Below are 22,789 nucleotides of genomic sequence, written 5' to 3' on the forward strand. Positions count from 1 at the left end.
ACTTCAATAAACTGGTTGAAAGTTATAAAGGAAAGTCCCGGAAGGGGTTGGCAACTGAGAGGTCTCTGCTTTGTGCTTTGGTGGGGGACGGTCATAGATGAGAGGGTTGACCTGAAGGTCTTTCAGAGCAGCCTGACTCACTCAGACTTCTAGTTCTCGCATAGTAGATCCTGTGCTTTCTTATGAAGTGGCTTGTGTCTGCCAATGACAAGCTATTGTCTCTGAAAGCAGCAACTCTATCATATCAGCAATTCACTTGGGTACAATTGTGTGGTTTGGATTAAGAGCAGCATCGAGTCGGGGACACCAAATTTGTTTCTGGCTTGCCATGACACTTTTTGTGCATCCCAGTCTCTGTCTAAAATTAGCACCAGTGTCCTTTCAGGCACGACTAAGACGGATGAGTGTGGGACAGAAGCTTCTCTGAGCCCAGAAGGAAAAAGCAGGATGCTGCGTTAGACTCCATGACTTAGGTCACTTCAGTCAACCACACCAGGCCCTGTTTCCTACCCCTTCTCTTCCTCTTCCTGTTTAAGGATTGGCTACAGCTGGGAAGAAAAACGGCACTCAGTGACAGGGTCAAGTCCAGAGACTTGCAACCCCCAGCCTTGCCGAGCCTACTTCACAATACTGTCTTGCAGGCAGGACCCAGAAAAAAAGCTTGATGCTTGGACAGAATTCTAGAAACAAGAGCCATGGATGCAGATGTCTTCCCAAACACAGCAAATAAACGGCCAGATACTGAATGCTGTTTGTAAAGACACTTGTTCCCACGGTCTCTATCTTCCAAGTTGGGCAGAGGGCAGGAAAAGCATACTTCTTGGAATTTGAATAAGGAACAGAAACTCTTAATTTAGCTTCAGACGTCTCAAAACACACTCTCACCAAAAAATGACCAAGCCAGCTCAGCCAGCCAACAGGTTCTTTAGGGCAGGAGTGAGGATTCAAAAGAAAAAAAGACAATTAGACATCATTTTAACATGACCCCCAGCCAGTTCTGAGGCTGAGGTGAGTTTATTTTTTCCTAGTCTGCTTTTATGCCATTTTAATTATATGCAAGTAATAAGGTCAGTTCTAGGCTAAGGGAACAAGCCAGACAATAAACACAAAGAGTCGAACAAGCAGGGCCACAGTCTCGAGATCAGTTTCTAAGGGCTCATCCGTATCTGAGCCCAATTCCCTGTCCTAGCCCAAAGTCATATTCTTGTCTGAAGCCTACTTGTTGGTTTTAGCCTAAAATCAGATTCCCGCCTGAGCTTACTTCCCTGCCCTGACCCAATGTCAAATTCCTACCAAGTGGCCCCAAAAGCTCTCCACACACACACACACACACACACACACACACACACACACACACACACAATGATCCTCAAAAAAGTGCTGGTACTCACAGAATGGTTCATAGATAGGCTTCAAAACCACCTTTTAAAAAACAGAAAGCTTGCATTACACCTTGGATGACAACAGCTGCCTGGCTGCACTGCTGAACTCGTAGCTCTGCTGATTGTACAACTTGGTCCGTCAGGCTTCTTACCATGACACTAACAGGCAGTGATAAAATTCAAAAAGCCCTATACAGTCTATCAGACCTCTCAGAAATACCTTCCCCGAGGGTGGGTTTGGTGGCTCAGCTGGATAAATCCACTTGCTGCCAAGCCTGGTAGAAGGATAAAACGGACGTCCACAAGTTGGTCTTTATCTTCTACATGCGTGTGTTTGCACTCATACATACATGTACAGTTTACAAATAATAAAAAAATTCCTCCATCAGTGCATATGCACCTAAGTTGCCATAAAAGAAGGTTTTTTTTGAAATAGGACTTGTGTTTTGTATCTGTTCGGCTTCTCTGTCCATCTTTATGCGCAGAGACGGGAACAGAGCTCAAGGGTTTGTGTGTGGGAGACGAGTGCTCTGCCATGGAGCTACCTCACTGCTCCCCTCATGCCCCAAGCAGCCTTGCAGCCACTACATGGCCATTAATAAAGAACTCCCATCTCCACATCACTCACAACAAAGGTGCTGCAGTTGGCATTGCTGAATGTTTCCAGCAAACGCTGTGCCAGGGAGACTCCTGATCCATTTCCTTCCCTGGGCATGCTGTATGTAGAACAAAGACCTGCCTAGAAAAGAAGTTAGCTTGTGGTGAACAGGTGAAAACTTGACCAGATCCCTAAAAGTCATCATCTGTAGCAGTCCGAGCGCTAAGAAACAACACAGGCTGGAGGGATGGCTCAGCTGTTAAGAGCACTGACTGCTCTTCTAGAGTTCTGAGTTCGATTTCCAGTAAGTAACTACATGGTGGCTCACAACCATCTGTAATGGGATCCAATGCCCTCTTCTGCTATATCTAAAGAGAGCAAGCAACAGTGTACTCATATAAATGTTATTTTTTTATTTTTAAAACTTTTTAAATCTTTTAAAATATTTATTAATTTAGTGTGTGTGAGTACACTGTAGCTGTCTTCAGATACACCAGAAGAGGGCACCCATGTGGTTGCTGGGACTTGAACTTGGGTCCTTTGGAAGAGCAGTCAGTGCTCTTAACCACTGAGCCCCATAAATATTTTTTAGAAAAGAAAAAAATGAGAACACAAAGTTGATTAAGAGAACAAGGCAGAGCCCAATGGCTCACTCTGGTAATCCCAACACTTAGGAGGCCGAGGCAGGAAGATTTCAACTTTGAGGCAGTCTGGGCCACATACAGAGTCAAATTTAGTTTCAAAACTGCAAACCAGGCTAGGTGTGGTGACCCACGCCTTTATTCACTCAGGAGGCAGGGACAACAGGATCTCTGTGAGTTTGTTTGCCTTGGCTACAGTGAGCTCCGAAGCAGCCAGGACGGCACAGAGAGACCTTGTCTCAACCAACCAAACAAGAATGCTGGAGAGATGGCTCAGAGGTTAAGAGTAGTTGTGTTCTTGCAGAGGACCTGGGTTGGATTCTCAGCACTGCACGGTGGTTCACAACTGTCTGTAACTCCAGTCTTCCTTGGCCACTGACCTGAGGACACCAGACATGCATATGGTACACAGACACAAGCGAAACACCCATACACATAAAATAACATGATAAATCTAAACAAAGTTTTTAAACGCAAGCCAGATCAAAAGGTAAACCGTGGTAACTGGCCCCACACTGATATCATCGCTTTTGAGATAAGCAGTAGTGAGTTTTGAGGCTGACCTCAGTGAGGCTGACTGAGCTCAGATTGCCACTGCTGTGCTAGCTTTCTGCTCAGCATCCCACCTGGTGAGGTAAGACATTCCCAGTCTTGGTCAGGGGTCATCGCAGAGGGCATGGGAGAGGAGGAGGAGTCACCAAGGAAGGTAAAGGAGCTCTGAGGTTTTGAGAAAGCTCAGGGCCACACCTTCTGAGGCAATGGGCACAACCGCTTTCTAAATGATGATCCAGCGAACAGAGGAGTAGACAGAATAAAGAAAAAGGATTTATCTGGTGCAGGAGAGCTACAATTTCCCTAGACTTCCTTCTTTCCCTCTCATTCTGGCCCCACCGTAGTCTAAAAGTGGCAAACACAGCAGCCAGTTCTCTCCGTTAGCCTAATAATGTGCTTTTGGGGGGGGGTGGTTATGACCATTTCTATGTAAATCTTGATCCTCCTGCCTCCGCCTGGCACATATAGGGATTATTCCCTTAAAGAAATGTTTGTTGTTGCGGTAAATATTAAAAAGTGTGACTTACCCTTTTATCGGGATCTCTAACTTGGCCATTGCATGCTGCCTCTAAGAACTCAGATAAATGGTATATGGGATCCAGGGATCTGAATTCAAGTTGTTCAGGCCTGTACACTGCTTTTGCGAAGCGAGCCTTCACTGTCCCCAGCCCCACCCTGGCTTTTGTCAGAGCGGCTCTTCCCCAGATGACTTGTGGCTTGGCTGCCAGGGCTTCTAGGCCCTGCAGAGCTGTGCCTGCTCTCACCTGGCATGGCCCTTCAGACCCCGATTCTAGTTTTAGTCCTGTTCTGTTTTGCTTTCCTCATGTCTGTGCTGCCTCTAACCCTGTTCTCCATTCTCCTGCTCAGCTCACTGGCGGTCCTGGTGGTGCTGTTCCCTTCCCCAACACTTAGCTTACCCTCTGCTTTGGCGCTGGCTTTTCTGGTGCTAGTTCCTGTTGCTAAACAAAACAGTTTTGTTTGTGGGGGGTAGGGGGGGTTTTAAAACTTTTTATGTGCATGAGTGTTTTGCCTGTATATATGTTTGTGCACCATGTGTGCCTGGTGCCCCAGAAGGTCAAGATCTGGTACTCTGGAGCTGGACTTACAGATGCTTGTGAGCCATCATCACACCCAGGTGTTTGGCCAGAGCGTGTGCCTGTCCACTCTGAGCCATCTCCCAGCTCCCACCACCCACAGTCTTGATACTGACAGTAATTCTGCCATCTCCTCTCAGCCCAGTGACAAAGTGCCGGCTAAAATTCAGCCATCCATATTGTCCTCAATTTCCTTAACCCTATCCCCAGTTAGGGCTGTCCTTTGAAGTTAGAGGCGTCCACATGCACCTTGATTTCTCAGTGTACTTTGGTGAACACTGCCAAGATGGAACTCTCAAGAGTGGTTTTATTTCACAGCTCCTAACTTTCCAGTTACCAACATAAGTTCATAAAGTGGAGCCACTAAGCTGACAAACTAACACATTCCATAAACCAAAATTATTTACTAAAAGATTACATGGAACTGGAGAGATGGCTCAGTAGTTAAGAGTGCTTACTGTTCTTGCAGAGGACCCAGGTTCTGTTCCCAGTGCTCTCATGGTAGCTCATAATGACCTCCAACTTCACTTCCATTGGACCCTCTGCCTCTTGTGGCTTCTGTAGGCACCTACACACAGGAGGTGAACATATGCTCACACATATATACACAAAAATAATAAATCTTCAGCCCAGGTAGCCCTGCAGTCAATGGCCCAGTGACTAAAAAAGGTGTCCTGGGTGATCTCCTGAGACAAGGTGCTGGCGTTTGGAATCCTCTATCTGGAATTTATTTATTTAGAGGTGTGTATTATATATATTAGAAGTATATATTTATATAGAGGTGGGAAGATGAAAAATGTCAAGGAATACTGACACCCAGGAGCCAGCATAGCCATTTCAAAATGAGCAACCCGGGGGGATGGGGGATACCCAGAGACATGCCTGCCACATAGGTGACCCATTTACAGCAGGAACCACTACGAGTTCAAGTATGTGGTAGAGGGATGGGGGAGAAAGAGATGCGGACAGCTTAAGGACTCTGAACAGAGGAGGGTGGAGAGGAATAGCCTGTTGTGAATAGCCTGCCCTGCCACCTAAGGCTGCCGCTGAGGGCCATGTCTGGACCTGTGGCCATGCAGCAGCAGGAAACTGTGCTGAATGTCTGTGGCTCATATGACCACTAAAGACCATGCAGATGTCCCTGGTCTAGCAGATAGACCATGGGCTATGGGCCAATCTGGGAAGCATGCTGGTGTCCAAGGGCTATGCAGAGCTGGCCCCAACCCTCACTGGCTGCAGTACTTAGGAGAGCTGGCTCTGTATCTCACTGGCACAGTAGAGGTGGCCCTGGAGCCAGGGATGCAGGCAAGCAAGCCCAAGGCGTAAGCACAGGAGAGCTGGCCCCAAGACTCATCTGAAGTATGGTGGTGTGGGCCAGGGACAGCTACCCCACTCACAATCCTGGACAGTAGAAGAGAATCTACTCCCACAAGTCATTCTCTGGCTTCCACACACTACAGGCCCATGTGTGTACACAGACAGAGACACAAACCTAAATAAATGTTTTAAAAATTACTAGCATATATTAGAAAGGTGTCTTTATTCTTATGGTCCTTGAGTTACAAAAGGACAATAATATAAAACTCCAACAGGGAATGAAAGTAATCTACTGGATATTTTTGGCTAATAAGTTGTTTTATGCTGATGAATGAAAATGAGCTTATAAATTATTAGAGGAAGATAATTATCTCCTAGTGTCTCAGGCTAGCCAGGAAGACATAATTCATGGAAAACATCTTCTGATTCTCTGCTCCTCTTGGGAAAGCAGGAGTTGGCAATTACACAAAAGTCACCCTTCTGAAAGTCGCAGGACTCTGTCAAAAGTACTATCACTCATTTGAAATCCTGAGGACTGGGCTGACATAAAAGATTTTTTTTCCCCCAAATTCTTCGTAGGGCAAGCGTGGTGGTGATCCATGGTGACTGGCCATGCCTGCCTTGAGAGGTGAAGACAATTACAGGCTGGAGTTCAACAGGCGTTCTCACTCAGTAGGTCCTGTTCCCCAGCCCTTCTCCTCCTCACTGGTCTGGGACAGTGCTGCAGAGGCCCTAGGACACATCTCCCCACTGGACACAGACAAGATGCTCCGAGTAATGAAACACTCATTTGTACAGCTCTGGGGACAAAAGCCTGCCTTAGACAGCAGGGCCCATTCTTCATGGCTCCTGTGATGAAACCATTGGGATCAGCAGGAAAATGAGTGCTGGTTCCCTTCAACCTGCCCCGAGGCCCATGCTCATAAAGGCATTACTTTCATCCCCATGATTCACTCCAAGACTGCTGGCAAACACACTTTTCCCCATGAGTACACATTTGTTTTCTGCACTAAAAAAACAGAGAATTCTTTCATTGATGGAGAGGCCGGTGTGAGCAGGATGTCAGGAAGTGCTGCTGTGGACATTCCCTCCAGCGTCCTGTTAATTATACAGCGAGTGAAACCCCTGCAGTAAGAATTACCAGCTGGGTCGTTTGCATACGGACTTCCCCATGGTCCTGTAGACAACTGAGTGTATTAACCATAAGTGATTGGAAAAGTAGGGAAATACAAATTAAAGGAAGCATAGCAAACATTCTCAGAAAGATCAGTCCTGGTCCCAAGTGAAATTCTAAGGCCATTAAGCATAATCTAATAAAACCAGCATACAACGAGAAAAGGACTCAAACAACCCTCATCTTCTACAAAAACAGTGTGGAGCGTATTTGGGGAGGATGAAATAAATGCTGCATTTTGATACAATAATTTCTTTCATGGAAACATTTTATAAAGTACAAATTCATTTTCAAAAACAAACCCAGTATTTTTTTTTAATGTCTTATTGTTTCAGGATATAAGCATTCACTTCTGGTTTTAAAAAACAGGACTATCAAAAAACCAGGGATAAGATTGTAATTTCTCTTGCCAGGCAGTGGTAGCAAGCACCTTTAATCCCAGCACTCGGGAGACAGAAACAGGCAGATCCCTGAGTTTGAGGCTAGCCTGGTCTACAGATCAAGTTCCAGGACAACCCAGGCTATCAAGTTTTTTTTCAAACTTTCTCTAATCTATCTTTGTGTTTCTCTTTGTCAACAGTTTATTCATTTATTTTGAGTCAGGGTCTTATATATACAGCCTAGGCTAATGGTGCCCTGCCACAAACTTGCCTCAGCCTCCCAGGTATTAGGATTACAGGTATATGTCACTACACTCAGCTATAAATAACTTTTAATCCATAGTATAATTTAAAGTCTCTCTGGAAGACATCAGGAAATATTTCTATAGTGAGCAGAGAAACACTGTAAGCCTATAATGCAAAATGTGAAGAAGCAGGGGAGTGAAGCCAAGAGGACAAACGCAAATGGGGGGGATGGGCTGCACCAGTGGCGTGGAGGAAGCAGACCAGTGATCAGGGCTTAGCATCCTCATGTAATGTAAACTGAGAGGCTGGGGAAAACTGCTCAAAAACAATATCTGCACTCCTCAAACATAAGCCAACGCACCAATTACAAAATCATTACATTTTGTCACTAAATCAATTTACAAAAGATAGGTTTTATATGGCAAACTCCTGTGTCCATAGATGCAAAGAAATAAACCACCCATAGGTTTGAGTGCATCTGCCGGCTCCATCTGCTCCAGGAGACTGACGTGCCAGCCCTGCTCAGGGCCAGCCAACCTGCTCACAGCTGTACTGCCCTCTGATGCTCCTGCTCTCTGCTCGGAGGCACAGCACCCCCTCTTCTCATGGTGGCTCACAAGGAGGCATGGGCTGCTGCAGGCTCTGCTTTGTACCACAGCCTTCTGCTTTCCCAAAGAGATGCCAGGCTCCAGCCATTTTTCGGAGTTTAGCAAGATTAGGTTTAACCTATAAGAAGAAAGAGAATAACTATAGTTACAATTATATTTTTTAAAGTATTTCAAAGTATGGTTGTCCAAATGTGTTTAGATTTTTTTTTCCTTTCTAGACTCAGAAAAAAAATGACAGCATCCCTCAGAATTAAACTGTAAGTCTAAATTCTTATCTCCTCAGTGATGGGGAGAGGGAGTTTTCAAAGAGGTGGGTTTCTATGGAAGGGTAGTGGGCAGTGTTTTGCCTGCATGTACGTGTGTATGTACATGCCTTATGTCTGCAGAATTTGGAAGAGGGTATCAGGTCTCTTGAAAGTGGAGTTGCTGACAATTGTGAGCTGTCATGTAAGGAATCAAACCTGAAACGTCTGGAAGGGCAGCCTTTTAACCACTGAGCCATTTTTCCAACCCCGTAAAATAAAAGAATTTTAGTGGAATAAAATTAACTGGATAAGTCAGGGAAGTCTATGAAATCTCCATGCAATGAAAGACTTCACAGCCATCAGCAAGAAAGAGAAGCAAAAGGAAGGGTTCTGGAAAGCAGCAACACAGCATCCCACGTGCACAGTCACTTCTGTTTCATTTCAGATCTTAACACGCTGCAGAGATGGCTCAGAGGTTAAGAATACTAACCTCTCTTCCAGAGCACCTGGGTTTAATTACCAACGCCCACATGGCGGTTTACATCCATCTGTAACTCCAGGGTGGATCTAACACCCTCTTGTAGCCTCCACAGACACCATGCACACACATGGTGTTCAAACATACATGTAGGTAAAACACCCTTACACATAAAGAAAGGAAAACAGGTTATAACAGGAAAAAAAATGCTCTTAGAAGAAAGACTCCATGCATTTCCTGCATTAGTCAAATCATTGTTCACAGGTCAGAGCCACGGCACAGTAGAGATCTCCAAAGTCTGCGTCCATGTCTGATGAAGAAACAGGGAGATCGCTGAGATAGCTCTCTCCAGCTGCAGGGCACCATCGCAGCTCACACTTGCCAGGGGCCGAATGTCAGCTATGTTCTGACAGCTGTGAGCTGTGAGACATTCCTGCCTTAAAGAATCCTGAAACCGAGAGCTGGCAGGCAACTGATATTCAGGACACAAATCCACATGACAAGCTTAGAAACCAGGAGGCCATCCTGGAGATATGGCCATACTTCAGTCTAAGCTCCATTCCAAATGTGAACTGAAAAACCAAGTAGATGGCCTTAAATAAAACTTCCAGTGCACACTTTTCAAAACTCCCTCTTGGGGAGGACAAGGATGGGTTACAACTAGATAGCAGAGGACGAGAGAGAGGAAAGGTAAACTTTGCTCCTTCCTGATTCTATAGGTCAATGCTGGTTGGCTTTTTTGGTTAACTTTATATAAGCTATAGTCACCTGGGAAAAGAGGCGACTAACTTCACTTAAGACAATGCTTAAATCAGCTTGGCTGTAGGCAAGTCTATAGGGCATTTTCTTGATTAGTAATGGGTGTGAGAGGGTCCAGCCCGTTGTGGGTGGTGCTACTCCTGGGCAGATGGTCCTGGGTACCGTATGAACCAGGATGAGTGAACCTGTAACCAGCACCTCTCCCGGGGCTCTGCTTCAGTTCCTGCAGTATAATTGTGATGTATGAGCCAAATTAAAACCCTTTCCCCCATCCCCAAGTATGCTTTGGTTGGTTTTATCACAGCAACAGGAAGCAAACTAGAACAAGGTCATCGCTGTACCGGTTTTTCCTGCTCCAAGTGGTCCAGGTCAGCTAAGGGCAGCATTGATGGTCTCCCATGAGCACACTGGAATGGCAGCTGGCACGAGGACAGAGCTGTGATAAGGCGACAGCTCTCTTCCAGGTTCAGATGATCATTAAACTTAATGGCCCCTAAATGAAAGAGACACAAGGAAGTTACAGTGAGAATCAGTGTCAACCTTGGGTCAGAATGGAGAACCTGGACAAAGTCAGAGACTTCTTAGACTCCTCTAGTCTGGCCTTTACACTGCTGGAGGCTGACACCTGAGATTATGGGATAGACTCAGGCTTCAGGAACTGCCCTCCTGTCCCAGCTTCCTTATGGAGTTTGTCCCTGTGTTCTGGAGGGGGAGGGGCATTCTTTAACCTGTTAGGATTTTGCTTTGAGGGCTTTCACAAAGACACAGGGCAGTATTTGCCCACTTACGAGTGTGTGAGGTTTTAATTAGTTTCCTTCTGTCCATGTAGGTTCAAAAGTTTTCTTATAGCATCTGTTTTATTTTCCCTTTTTCTTGATTTCCCTAACAATCTTCCTGGTTTAAATCATTACATATTAGAACATAGCTTTATTCTAAGGTCAATTCCCCCTGTCAATAAGTATTAATTAAATGAATGCTTTGCATTAGGAGCCTTTTCAGATAGTGAATGAACCTCTCTACCTTCATGGAGCTCTAATAACATAAGAAAAATCATTGTAAAGTAATTTAAATCATCAGTGCTATGAAACTTAACCAGGGAGTGCTCTCTTGTTAAATTATTTTAGCTGAGACATTGGGTTAAGAAGACCAAGAAGGCAGATCTCTGAGTTCAAAGCCAGTCTGTACTACAAAGCAAGTTCTAGGACTGCCAGAGACACAGAGAAACCCTTGTTTTTTGAAAAACCAAGAGAAGAAGAAAAAAGAGGAGAAGGAAGAAGAAGAGAAAGAGGAGGAGAAAGAAGAGGAGGAAGAAGAGGAGGAGGAGGAGATGACATGGGTTTTATTGAAGAAGGAGCAGAAGGGCATGTCAGACTCAGGAAAGGCCAGTGCAAGTGTGTCAGGACACAGGAGGGACAAGACAAACAAGAGGCTGGAACAGCAGAACACAATGGACTGTGACATGCGGAAACTCAAATGACAGGCAGGGCCAAGCACAGCCCTTGTAAGCTGCAGGCTCTGGCTTTTCTAGGGATGGTGGGAGATGCCTGTGACCCAGTACTTTGAAAGCAGAAGCCAGAGGATCCAGATTTTATGATTATCCTCAGTTACTAAGTTAAGAGACCAACCTGGACTATAAGAAACTTTATTTCAAAGAAACAGACATTTAAAAAAATAAATATATAATATACTTTTATACCAAAAGCATTTGTAAATGGCAATGTGTATTTCAGATGAAAGAATGACATATTTAGAAACATATTTTAAAAATATTTCCCAGTCGTGGAGCCTCACATCTGTAGTCCCAGCTGTGGGAGGCTGAAGCAGGAGGATTGCTACAAGTTAGAGGTAGACTTACTCTATATAAGTAGTTCTAGGACATCCTGGGGTACAATGCAAGACCCTGCCTGGAGCAAATTAAAACAATTACCAAGGATTCCGGTGAGTGCTAAGGGAATAGTTAGTTACTTGAGCAGCAGCTGGACAGGATGTGAGACAGGCATGGGGCTCACAGAGGTAAGAAGGGCAGTGCAGACAGACTCAGACTCTGGAGACAGCAATGGTACAGGGGTGAGGACAGAACAAAGGGGCAAAGGACACTGGGATATTTGCAGGGTGCAGACTAAGCTCAGAAAGGCAGAGGTAAGAAGCCTAAAAGGAAAGGAATAAAGTGGGGGTGTCAGTGGACCCAGAACAGGTGCAGGCAGCTCTGCAGCTGCCATGTCCCCAATTTGAGTCCTGCAATGCCATGTCCTCTACAAATCACATCCCCTGCTTATGCCCTTTGCTAGACCTATGCTTGGTACCAGCTCTAAAGGTCTCTCTGGAACCTTCTAAGCGTCTGGTCTTTATTTCCAGCCTAATTTCTTGGTACTCTTGGCTGCTCCTCATGAGAGGAATTTACTCTGGCCTTTATGGCTCTGCCAAGGCTGTTCCTGATGCTGTGACGAGCCCCAGGCTCACTGGGCCTCACTCAGGATGCCTCCCTTGGGCCATTCCTCTGCTTTGTCAGTCAGTCTGCACCCTTAGTGTTCTACCTCCAACAAGTCATTTTTAAGGTAGATTCAGCTTCTTGACCTAAATCACGAGCACTGCGTCCTACACAATTGCTGTGCCCTGCCTGTGCTCAGTTCACCTGGCCTCCTGCTGTGTGCAGGCTCTTACCACGGCAGGCCTGGGAGGCCAGCACCTTCTGGACAGTCAGCGGCAGTGTCCCTTGGATACCTCCCGTGGTCTGGAGCAGCTACAGGATTGATAAAAAGGGAAATGAGAATGAAGCCTTTGTGTGACACGTCTGTGTGACACTCCCACATAAGAGAAAAGCTTACCTCCACTTGTTCTCGAATAAGTTCCTATAAAGCCAAAAGGAAAACAGGCATGAATAGGCTGTTGTGCTGTCCTTGCCTTTTAGCATTTCAAACCATCCTCAGTGAACAGAAAACAACCCCAACAATTAGGAAATGTGAGACTGTGAATCAAAAAAGCAAATGCATAGCCAGAAAGACAGCGGAGGGAAGTCTACAGTGGAGGGAAGACCTCTGCCACTAATACAAGGGGTTAACATTTATATATATAAAGAGCTACAAATCAAACAGACGAGCACACACACAAAGACAAAAGTGCCATAAAACAGATGCTCTACTGAACTGAACAGACGATTCTCAAAAGAAATATCAATGGCCAATATTTTTTTTTAGAGTTCAACATCCCTAGCCATCAGAAAGTAAAAATTAAACCTTCTGCAAGATTCCATCTCACTGTAGTGAGAATTACTATCATTAAATCAAGTGAAGCCAGGTGGGGGGGTACACACCCTTGATCCCAGCAATTTGGAGGCAGAGGCAAGCAAATATCTCCCTCCCCCTCTACAGATCTCTTAAGTTAGAGGCCATTGTAAGTTCCATAACAGCCTAGGCTTACACAGAGAAACCTTGTCTTGAAAAACAAGTACACCAACCAACCAACCAACCAACCAACCAACCAACCAACCAACCAACCAAAACCACCTCTCCCCCCAAAAGATACAAAGAAACCAAAGGACAACACATCTGGGCCAGATTGACCCTAGGAGGAAACCTCATCAGGGGCTGATAGGATTGAGAACTAGTGCTGCCACTACAAAACCCACTGGGAAGCCTTCTCAAAAGCTAAGGCAGAACTGCCGTCTGAACCAGCGCTTCCCCTCCCGGGCATGCACCCAGAGGACTTCATACCCACGTGGAGGCTGCACAGCCATGTCCACAGCTGCTCTTTCACAACAGGAAGAGAAAGGAACCAGAAGAGATATCCATCGACAGATGGATGGATAATCAAGACATGGAAACATACCAAGAGAGGAAACCCAGGCCCAGAAAGACAAGCACCATGTGTTGCCTCTCACTCGCAGATCTTAACTTCTAACAGGATGCTATCTAGGTGGGTAGAGGCTAGAAACTAGCAAGGGACTCCTGAGACAACACAGTGGCTCTCAGATGAGGGAAGGGGTGACAGGGACATTAAAGTGGCGAGGATCCAGGTCAAAGGGAGCAGGGAGATGGGAAGGAGGTCAGCGAGGGAATCTAGTGATTTATGAAAACACCAGAAGGAAACAGCTACTCTGTAAGCTTGTTGTTAACATTTAGTTTTATTTTAAGATTATGTGTATGGGTGTTTCCTCCATGTACATCAAGTTGAGAGGGTTATCTTCCAAAGCTCGACTGAGAAGTTTCTCCTCCCTTGGACGTCTTTGTCCTTATGGAGTTTTTTCCCTGGCATTCACTCTGTAGACCAGGCTGGCCTCGAACTCAAATCCACCTGCCTCTGCCTCTGGAGTGCTGGATTTAAAGGCATGAGCCACAACTGCCAGCTAAAATGGAAAATTTTAATTACAGCTGATACTATTTAATGTTGCCAAATTATTTAGCCTCTGGAGGAAAAAAATATCTCCAGGTATGGTACATTTAATCATTTCTTTTTAACAAAATACAGGATTTATTATTTCTGGTAATAGTTATAATCGCTCTAAGATTACAACAGGATGATTTTGCCTTGAAACCTAGAAATGAAATCAAACATTCCTTGTCCTCTCCACACGCTCTAGTCTGCAAAGCCTTATACATGCTCATGGTTACCAAGAGCTGGTGTGAGACGCTGTACTGTAAACAATTAAAAACACCAGCTAACCTGCTGCCACATGAGAACCATGGAAATCAAGGCTGACTTCTGTTGCTCTCTCTGATGCGTGAGTGGGGCTGAAAACATTTATGAGGCTGCAAAGAGGAAGAAGAGTCTCATTTTCAGTTCATTTCTTATTTCAGTTAGTAGACAATTTTAATCATGTTAAAAAGGCTCAGTCATGCCAAGCATGGTGGTACATGCTTTTAATCCCAGCAGGTGGATCTGTGATTTGAAGGCCAGAGCTACTTAATGAAATCCTGTCTCAAATAAATAAATAAATAAATAAATAAATAAAATAAAAAAAAAAAAAAAAAAAAAAAAAGAAAAGAAGGCTCAGCCATCAAGCTGGACCTCAGATGGTTAGAATGTATCCAGGACTGTGCTAGAATTGCTCCAACTTCCTCCAAAGTCAGACTCTGCCTATTTACCTGACTTAATATCCTCAAAATTTCTGTAGCCACATGCTTTGTTTCAATTAGAAGTAAACTCTTTTAAGAGTAAGTAGTCTTTGAAGTCACTTCAGGAGAAGTTTTTATATAATGTTCTGGTTCAAACTTGAGGTACTGAATTACAGTAAGATTCTCACAGATCCTTTCTTTTGGATTCAACATACTTTGAATTCAGATCCAGAGCAGGAGTCTTAACAAGAAATGAGCTGTGTGGTCAGAGAAGAGCTCTGCTTAAAGCACAGCCAAGGCTGCCACCAACAGGGACTTAGAAAGGGGGAAGGAGGGGACACAAAGGCTAGACTGGGAGCACCTTCCACCCATAAACACACTCAAGTCCTGCACACACAGACTCAGTCACAGCCACAGCTCCCTCTGTATACACAGAGGCTTTCCTTTCTGTTTACTCCAGCACTGTGGAAGGAAACCTAGGGCTCTGTATGTCAGGCAAGTACGTAGCTACCTACCATGGACCTATATCCTCAGCTCTTTTGGTTTTGATAGAGGGAGACAGAGGATTGTCCAGTTGGCCTAGAATTATGTAATTCAGGCTGGCTGTGAGCTTGTAATCCCCTTGCCTCAGCCAAGCACTGTATTTACAGGTGTATGATACCAGGTTGCCAGAGATCTTGAGAATTATTAGGCTTCACTCCTGTCAAGTCAGCAACTCCGCTGCTCAGGCCTCACTATATGGCCACTGCTAGCTCCTCCCTCCTGCCTGCAGCTTCACTTGTTACCTTTCCCAGTGTCTTTTTGGTCAGGGGCTTCCTTGACCTTGCACACCCTCAGAGCTGAGTTGCGTGACTCCGCCTTCTGCTCTTCCCCCCAAGCTTATGCTCTCTCAGTCTCTTTGGCTCCTGGCCCTTCTTCACCATCCAAGTGCTTTTATCACCAACAGATATGCACAACCCACATTTCTTTTCTAGTTGCAAGAGCTGCATTGTAGTCTGCCAGACCCTGGCCATGCCTACATGAGGATCCGGTCTCAGAGTCCCAATCACCGCCCAGCAGGCACGCTGCTCTCTATTGCCTTCCTCTTCTGCAGCAGAGCTCCGTCTGGACACTAAGCTAGAACTCAGGATCATCGTGATGGCTTTTTCCTTTATTCTTTTGTGTTCCTTTTGCACCAGATCTTCTGGAGTCTCCCTCTCATCCTCTCATTCAGGTGCCAAACCTGCCCCTCTCCATTCCCACTATGACTGACTTAGTCTAGTCTCCATCTTCTTGTACAGTAACCAGTACAATAGCCTTCCCAAGACTATTTGTCCTAACTTAGTCACCAAGTCTATCTTCTAATTTTTGTGTATTATTTTATTGTATTATTTATGTGTGTGCATGTGTGTGTTCATTCATGCATATACACATGCCACAGTACGCACATGGAGGTCAGTGGATAATTTTAGGGAGTCAGTTTTCTCATTCTACCATGTAGGTTGAGGATCAAACTCAGGTCAGACCTGGCCATGGAACCTTTAATCACTGAGCCATCTGGCTACCTCTGAGTGTTTTGCCTAAATGTATATATGTATGAAGATCACATGTGGGCCTGGTGCCTGTGAAGGCCAGAAGAGGGCAATGGATCTCCTGGAACTGGAGTTAAGGATTGTTGTGAACCAACACATGGGTACTGGGAACAGAACCCAGGTCCTCTGCAACAGTAGCAAGTGTTCTTAACTTCTAAGCCATCTCTCCAGCCTCCCCCACCCCTACCCTTTTTTTAAAGACAAGGTCTCGCTGAGGAACCCTAGTTAGCTTTAAGCTCCTTCCTCCTTCCTCCTCCTGTGGACTGACATGACCAACAGGTGGCACACATGAAGCTCTAAACAGTTCCCAAACACATCTGTACACTCCCCACTTCACTGTGTTAGAACTGTGTCCTTCCTCCTTACTGTGACATCATATGTCTGTCAATTTCCATCACTTGGCACTCTGAACGTAACACAAATAAGTGTCGACTAAGGACAAAGATGGACGTTGTGGCCTCAGCAAGTTTGCAGACATGGAAGATGTCTCTCACCTCCACAATACTCTTAGTCACAGCAGATCGTCCTCTTCGGAGTTCACTAGCTTCTCGTTCTACAAAGCAGAGTGGCACTTTCCCCACCAGGATCAAAGACTCACTAGCATCTGGAAAGAGCAACTCAAGTCCCAGATCTTCTAAGTGCCTGTGGTAAGACCTAGGAGACAGCCCAGATATAAAGGGTGACTTCACTCTCTCCGGTGCTGGCTCCACACTCCACCATTCTCAAAAGCTGCTCTGACCTTTGCAAGTCGCATTGCTCTCCTTATCTTATATGTGTTTAAGATTTTATTATCAAATTTCCTTTCCAATTACAGTAATTCTTATTCACGGTTCCACTTTCTAAGGATTCAGTTACTGGTGACTGACTGTGATCCAAAAAAATAAATGGAAAATTCCAGAAGTAAACTTTATTTTAGGGACTGAACAGTGGCCTTACACATGCTAAGCATATGGTCTACCACTGAGCTACATCCCTGGTCATAAAATTTAAATTGCATGCTGCTCTGAGAAGCATGGTAAAGGCTCACGCTGTCCCCACTGAGCATCCTCTGTCCTGCACACATAGTGCATGCCTGCCTGTTAGCCCCTTATGTATCATGTGACTACCCCAGATCATGGTTTTAAAAAAAGATGTATCTATTATATTTGTATTTGATGTATATAAATATTAGCCTGCACGTATATATACCACATGCTTGCCTGGCACCTGTGGAATCCAGAAGAGGGAACTGGATCCTCTGGAACTGGAGTTACAGTCAGCTGTGAGACTTCATGTGGTTACTAGGACCCAAACCTGGGTCCTCTGCAAAAGCAACAAGTGCTCCTAAACACTGACCCATGTCTCCAGCCCAGTACTGCAGTTTTTATGCTGAAGTAAGTCCTATTTTATTCTATAATGGTTCTCAAACACATTAAGTATCAATGGATGTAAAGGAGGTACCAAAGCATAAAATAATGTAGACTGACTGTACACACCATGGCAATGCTACAGGACATGTTGAGTAGCCCTGGTACAGCTAGTAATCTATAATCTACAGGGCAAACAATATGTACACAGGCCTCCCTCGGTAGTGCCATTTTCAGGTATCTACTGGGGAACCTGGAACAAATCCACCACACATAAGGGAAGACCTACTGTACACTAACTTCTGTTCCTTCTGTTTTTCTATTATGAGAATCAATTTACTTCTAATAAAGAAAACTTTGTATTCTGAAGTTTTTGTTCTTCACTAAGGAACTAATTTGTGGCCTGCATTTAAAAGGAGTTTGGCTCAAAGAAAAGGTCTGACAGTGTTTTGAATCAGTGTTAAAAGAGGGAGGTAATTAACAGCCCTAGAACCAAGATGTCCTACTGGGGATGAATTGGTGGCAGTAAATACTGAACTATGCTCTAGGGAAAGCTACATTGGCTGCAGTGAATAACCCAGGTCTGGAATGAACAGACGGACACTGCCCAGAAGTGGAAAAGTGGCCTGTCCTATGACCTGCCCCAGGACTTGCCCCACCCTGGCATCCCCAGTGTTTTGTTTCTTTCTTAATAAAATTATGGTAATGTAGAATCTAGAATGGACTGAGACAAGAAGAATGGAAGCAATTATTTCCCTAACTTTGCTCTCAGAAACAGTGCAGCATAAACACTTGGCTGTTCCAAGAATGAGAAGAGTGTTCTAAGACAACTTCTGGGAAAAATTACCAGGGAAACTGTCTTATGCTCAGCATCTATGCTATAGCCGGAAGAATGGCATCTGGGGTCAGAAGATGGCTCTGAGCCTGCTCCACTGCTGACGGTTAAGACCTTGGGTAAGCCATGCAACACTGTCTCAGTTTCCTTCTCTGGAAAAAAAAACGGAATGTGCATATGGAAACCTCACAAAACTACGGTAAAACTTAACAGACCAGCATCATGCCCTTAGGCGTGACTGACCGTAGGAGTCTCCTTTGTTCCTCTGACACGGTGATGGCGAGTGGAGGAATTATTGTGGAAGGCAGTAATCTCTTCCGGCCACTGCTCTGGGGACCTTGCTTCTCATAGGAGTCTATTGGGAGAGATGAATGAGATGCAAATAAGAAGGGAAGGCTGTTACCGTCAGTTATAAAGGTGCTTGGTGAGCCATGGCCGTGGCAAGAGTTCTCTAGAACAACATAATGTATTCAGTGTTCATTTCTGCAGTGTGGAGTCTAGCAATCAACTAAGGGGCAGCCAGCCACTTGACTCATTTTAGCAGTTTTAAAAATAAGAAATAGAAGACTTAACTCTTACATCCACACCAACAAGGCAGTGTTCCTATAATTAATGTGTGGTATTGATACAGAGATACAAAATGTGGCATAATATCTATACAATCCTGTAAGTCAAGATGGTTTCTTGGTTCCTTCAGAAAGGTTTCTCTGTCTTTGAAAAGAATTTGCCAGTATTATTCTCAAATGGTGCAGGCCCTATATATAGCAAATAAGTTTGGGTGTGAATTTTAAAAAACCATCATCATTTGATTTCAAAAGTTATGTGTATAGGTGTTTTGCCTGCATGTATGTCTATGCACCACATGTGTGCTTTGTGCCCACAGAGGCCAGGAGAGAGCATCAGAACCTGCAGAACTGGAGTTACAGAGAGCTGTGAGCTGCCATTTTGGTGCTGAGAAACCTGGATCCTCTGCAAGAGCAGCTGTTGCTTTTAACTTCTGAGCCATCTCTCCAGCCTCACAGTATTTATTAGTGTATGGTGTGAGTGTGGTGTGCACGTGTGTGTGTGTGTGTGTGTGTGTGTGTGTGTGTGTGGTAGGTGTGCCATGTGTGTGGTGGTGGGGAAGGGATTCAAACAGGCCATGGCCCACACATAGAGATCAGAGGACAACTTTTGGGGATCAGTTATTTTCCTCTACCTTCATGTGGGTAACAGGGATGGAACTCAGGGTTGTCGGGATTACTTGCAAGTGTTTTGCCAGCTACTCTATCTCACTGACCTGTAAGTTTGTTTGGAATGAGCCAAAATTTTTATTTGTTCATTTCAAGCTTTTTTCTGACAACCTCCTTAGCCTGAGATTCTTTCCAATCCTTAACTACCACACCACAGCCCACCACTTTAATAACTGTTATGATCTTGAGCACGGCATGGAAACATCAAGCCTCTCCATCTCTTTCTTCCTCTGACAATTTTTATGCAAAAAAGGCTCACAATTTTGTACAGCCAGTTCATTTCTGTGGTCACCAGCCTTCTTAAAGTTGAGAACTCAGGGAAGAAGATACTTCAGCAAAAAACACTGGTTTGGTATTTAGTGAACTGAACATGATCCTTGGTTTGTTAACTGCCTAACGAGACTCAGCAACTATCCTCTGGAGGCTCTCAAATACTGACAACCTACGGAGTCCTCAAACCACTTTTTGTCACTCACCAAAGGCATGGGGGTGGGGTGTCACATTTAAGTCCTTACTCAAAGTAAGTCATTTTTCCCACCATTTTTTAACTGTATCTTTTCAAACTCTGTGACTTCATTTTCCAAGGCAAAATAAAACGTTAGTGACAGTATTGCCATTCCAGTTCATGAAACATCTCCCTAGATTCCCACTTAACTCTTTGACTTAAGGCTGTGCATTACTTTATCATAGGAGTCAAGACTTTCCTGTTAATTTAAAAAGGATATGGTGGTGCATACTTGTAATTTCAACATTTGGACAGCTAAGATGATGGAGCACTCAAGGCTGTAATCCCAAGTATTACACGGGACCTTGAAGACTGGGGAAGGCTTAGTGAGAGCACACAGCAGTGAGAACACACAACTGGGAGAGGCATGGAAAAGCACACAACAGTAAGAGTACACAGGCATGCAAGAGCACACAGCAGGGAGAGCACACAGCAGGGAGAACACAGCAGGGAGAACACACAGCAGTGAGCACACAGCAGGGAGAACACACAGCAGGGAGAACACACAGCAGGGAGAACACACAGCAGGGAGCACACAGCAGGGAGAACACACAGCAGTGAGCACACAGCAGTGAGCACACAGCAGGGAGAGCACACAGCAGGGAAAGCACACAGCAGGGAGAACACACAGCAGTGAGCACACAGCAGTGAGCATACAGCAGGGAGAACACACAGCAGGGAGAACACACAGCAGTGAGCACACAGCAGGGAGAACACACAGCAGGGAGAACACACAGCAGTGAGCACACAGCAGTGAGCACACAGCAGGGAGAACACAGCAGGGAGCACACAGCAGGGAGAGCACACAGTAGTGAGCACACAGCAGGGAGCACACAGCAGGGAGAACACACAGCAGTGAGCACACAGCAGTGAGCACACAGCAGGGAGAACACACAGCAGTGAGAGCATATAGTGTGAAGAGCACATCAATATATATATATATACACACACAGTAAATGAGCTTAGTCCTTCTTTAGGTCTGGGTGGAGAAAAAATGTATAGGAAATGTGCCTCTGACCAAGTCAATCAGACCCACATGTTTGACACAGCAAAGCAAACTCATGCAGACTTCCAGTGGTTTTCAGACTGGGTACTCTTAATTTTTCAAGCATAACAATGCATCCTTCCTCACAGAAAAACTCTTGTAGGTGTGGCAGCTGCACTGGAATCTTAAGCCTCCTTTAGCGGTAGACAGATGCTTACCAGTAATAAGCTGCTCCAAACGAACGCGCTCATGAGCAGCGTGTTGGTCCACCAGGACTATCAGGTTTCCACCTAGAAAATCATCCATATCAAGACTAAAAGAATCATAAAATGTGAAGGGTGATAAAGGCTGATTACTCAATACATTTAATGACATATACATAAGATATACAATTGTGCTATTATTTTTGAGACAGGGTCTCAATATTTAGCCATAACAGGCCTGGAACTTGTCTATATGTCTGGCTGGCCTTGAACTTACAGTGATCCACTTGCCTCTGTCTCCCAGGTGTTGGTATTAAATGTGAGTTCTATCACAGACAACTCAATTGAACTCTATATTAAAAAATACCCCAAGCCCCTGAAATTACCAATAAATTACCAAATTTGTCCCTAGTGAAAAGCTCTGCAACTTATCTGTATCTCATCTAGGAAAGGTTAAATTTTTAAATACTCATGCAAACTTGGCTTTATTAATTCAACTTTATGATAAAGAATCATTAGATAAAGCACTACATACATTTTAATCAGAGGATTTTAATTTGGAAGCTACTCTGAAACTCAAGAAGAATGTACTTGTAACTTTAGATCAGAGGGCAGAACATTTTTTTCTACCAACAGGCAGAAAGGAAATATCTTATGCTTTTTAGGCTAAATAAATGCTGTCATGACTACTCAACAATTTGTTTTGAGCCAAAGCAGCCACAGACAATCTGTGCCATTATAGCCGTGTTCCAATAAAACTTTATTTATGGACATTGAAGTAACTGCATAGAAGGTGGCTCTGTCAAGAAGTCTTTTTGTTTTTTCCTAGCCATGTAAGGATGTAAAAATCATGATTTCCTTGGCTGCAGAAAAACAGACCCTCACTGTGTCTACTCCCAGACTACAGCTGTAGCTGTTTTAGTCTGGAGCTTCCCAAACTTTCCTGGGTGAACCTGTCACCTGGAAATATCCTCAAATGCAGGACAAGAAGTCAGCAAAGGGTACAAGCTTCTACAATTCTAACACACACCCAGATGGTCTTGTCTACTGGCCATACTTTTAGGAGCTAGAGATACTTCAGAAGTTAAAAACACTTGTTGATCTTCCAGAAGATGAGAGTTTGGTTTCCAACACCTACATGGGAGCTCACAACTGTCTATAACTCCTGTTCCAGAAAATTTGAAGCTTTCATCTGGTATCTACATGTACTGCACACACGTGACACACATGCATACATACAGTCACACATATATAATTTTTAAGTAAAATAAATTTTAATTAAAATATTTTTAATTATGTGTAGTTGTATGTTTGTGTGTAGATGCCAGTGTACATGACTGCACATGGGAGCAGGTGCCTAAAGAAGCCACCTGCTCCCCGTGAGGTAGAGTGACAGGTAGCTGTGGGCCACCTGATGTGGGTGTTGGCAACAGAATTCTTGAGTATGTGCTGCTAACCACTGAGCCATGTCTCCCATTACAGGCCTCACTTTTAAGAGCAGGGCTTCAGACTTTCAAATACAAGCAAGGAGGCAAAGGGTGTGGAAGTCACACCTACAGGGGCATCTCACAGACAGCAATTCTCCAT

The 22,789-nt window shown here is 44.6% G+C and overlaps 1 protein-coding gene across 3 annotated transcripts in view; it reads right to left on the minus strand.

Moving 5' to 3' along the window:
• Window positions 1–7,041: 7,041 nt before the first annotated feature.
• LOC308418758 (acylphosphatase-1) overlaps window positions 7,042–22,789 on the minus strand; it is a 46,437-nt gene continuing 30,689 nt past the window's right edge. For all 3 annotated transcript variants that reach the window (XM_080914249.1, XM_080914246.1, XM_080914245.1), the window contains 7 exons: window positions 21,218–21,289; window positions 18,521–18,632; window positions 16,591–16,750; window positions 12,300–12,323; window positions 12,136–12,214; window positions 9,816–9,967; window positions 7,042–8,110 (listed from right to left, as the gene is read on the minus strand). In XM_080914249.1, coding sequence (XP_080770375.1) covers window positions 7,988–8,110; window positions 9,816–9,967; window positions 12,136–12,214; window positions 12,300–12,323; window positions 16,591–16,750; window positions 18,521–18,632; window positions 21,218–21,289 — 722 coding nt within the window. In that variant the 3' untranslated portion in view covers window positions 7,042–7,987. The remainder of the gene's footprint in view (window positions 8,111–9,815; window positions 9,968–12,135; window positions 12,215–12,299; window positions 12,324–16,590; window positions 16,751–18,520; window positions 18,633–21,217; window positions 21,290–22,789) is intronic.

Source organism: Micromys minutus (genome assembly GCF_963924665.1).
Source record: "Micromys minutus genome assembly, chromosome: 1".
Taxonomy (NCBI): domain Eukaryota; kingdom Metazoa; phylum Chordata; class Mammalia; order Rodentia; family Muridae; genus Micromys; species Micromys minutus.